Source organism: Rhagoletis zephyria, unplaced genomic scaffold (genome assembly GCF_001687245.7).
Source record: "Rhagoletis zephyria isolate East Lansing unplaced genomic scaffold, Rhagoletis_zephyria_1.1 Rzeph_scaffold_00477, whole genome shotgun sequence".
In the NCBI taxonomy this organism is placed as follows: Eukaryota; Metazoa; Arthropoda; class Insecta; order Diptera; family Tephritidae; genus Rhagoletis; species Rhagoletis zephyria.
The window spans coordinates 135,188-136,994 of NW_016157561.1; the positions used below are offsets into that span (position 1 = coordinate 135,188).

A 1,807-nucleotide genomic window follows, 5' to 3' on the forward strand; every position below is an offset into this window, starting at 1 on the left:
GTCGCCACATGGCCTCCAACCACCATCCGATTTGCGGACCATATGGAGCGGGCTCGCCCAATTACTACTCGATGGGCGACAAATTCCGAGTTTAAGGAGAAGCTCGAATTCAGCACGTGCCGCGGTCAGCTTCTCTGGCGAAAGTCTACGCGGGCGTACAAAAACTGGTTGACCAGTTGTTAAAATCCGATGAACGATTGTAGATTTCGTAGCCGAACCGATAGGCGGTGCACGCGTAATTTCAATAAACTCTCTTAAAATGTCCAAAAATTTCAAGTTAGCGTTAATAGTTTTAACACTGTTGTCAATCTCACAAAATGTTTGTAATTCAGTTTTTCGATCAATAAGACACTTTCTTTTAATATCGACTAAAATGTCAAAATTACTTAAAATGTCTGCACCAATTATGGCTTGAGACACATCAGCCACGTAGAAATTCCAAGTGAATTCTCGGCGCAGATTTAGGTTAAGTTTTAAAACGGTTTCGCCGTACACTTTAATAGGCGACCCGTTTGCCGCAAACAAATTAATACCGGTATTTTTAGCTCGTGCTGCCTCCCCATTAGGTGGAATCACTGAAATATCAGCGCCCGTATCAATTAAAAAATTAATTTCCGATGACGTATCAAAAATGCGGAGCCGGTGGTTATGTACGGCATCAGGTTGTTTGCGAATACCCGACACCGTTGCAGCCGAGCATTTTTATTGTGCCGTTACAGGTTTAGTGAATGTGCATGGTGCGCGACATTTTGTTGCTTTGTCGCCGAATTTGGCGTGATACCAGCAGAAACCGTTTGCTGAAGCTCCGTTTGGAGGTACCGTTTTTGTTCGAGACGATGATCTGCCGCGTGGTCTGTCTTTAACCTTGAGTTGTCTTTGCAAATTTCGTGACAATTCCGCAATTTCGGTTTTGAGGTCAGAAAGGTCATTCCGCGAAGATACCATGTCTACTTGCCCATTGTACCACCCAATGGACTCGGTGATCGAATCGGCCACCTTGACCTCCTCCGTCAGCGGAACATTTGTTGCAATTATGGCGGCTTGAACGTAAGGAGGGAGTCGTGAAATCCATAGATCGTGTAGAAGGCTATCGTTGAGCGTAGTGCCGGCCACTCGCTTCATTTCACTGAATAATTCGCTCGGTTTTCGATCACCAAGAGGCATGTCCTTGAGAATGCGCTGCAAGCGGCGTTGCTGGCTTTCAGTGAAATGATCGGTGATCTTTTGTTTGATGTAAGCGAATTTATCAGTCAGGGGTGCGGCCTCCACTATTGGCTTCAGTTCCAACAGCTTATTAGGCGGCAGACTCGCAAGAACAATATGAAATTTTCTGGAATCACTGTGCACGAGTGATGCTTGGAACCAAAATTCTAAAGCGTAGAAATACGCCTCTATATTCTCCTCGCTCATTGCAGGGAGTGGAATTCGTGGCGCGCCATTGTAGCTTTCGAAAATTCCAGAATCTCGGCCGCCCGCAGCAGTTGTACTCTAGAGTACTCCTCTAGAGGCATTTTTCTGGTTATTTTTTACGTTTTAACTAAAGCGCGTGTTTAGCAATACGGGGTCACCAATGTGGTACTTTTTAAATAGAAAACGACTTGCTCTCACGATGATCAAGCATTTATTAACTCCAAAAGATTTTATAATAATTGTCAGAAAGAAGTAACTAAAGAGGAATTCAAAAAAGCTAGTAGGGCTGCCAAGTAACAAGTTTGATATAGCGAATTTGGGTATGCTTACAGTGTTGGAAATTGCTAATAAGATTATTTACTTAAATCAATAATGTAATGAAGTAAATACGTATGAA

General features: G+C 43.4%; 1 protein-coding gene across 1 annotated transcript; it reads right to left on the reverse strand.

Moving 5' to 3' along the window:
* Positions 1 to 702: 702 nt before the first annotated feature.
* On the reverse strand, positions 703 to 1,410 carry LOC108359842 (uncharacterized). Its single transcript, XM_017611914.1, has one exon. It carries the CDS (start codon positions 1,408 to 1,410, stop codon positions 703 to 705), a length of 708 nt encoding a protein of 235 aa, XP_017467403.1.
* Between the last annotated feature and the right edge of the window lie 397 nt (positions 1,411 to 1,807).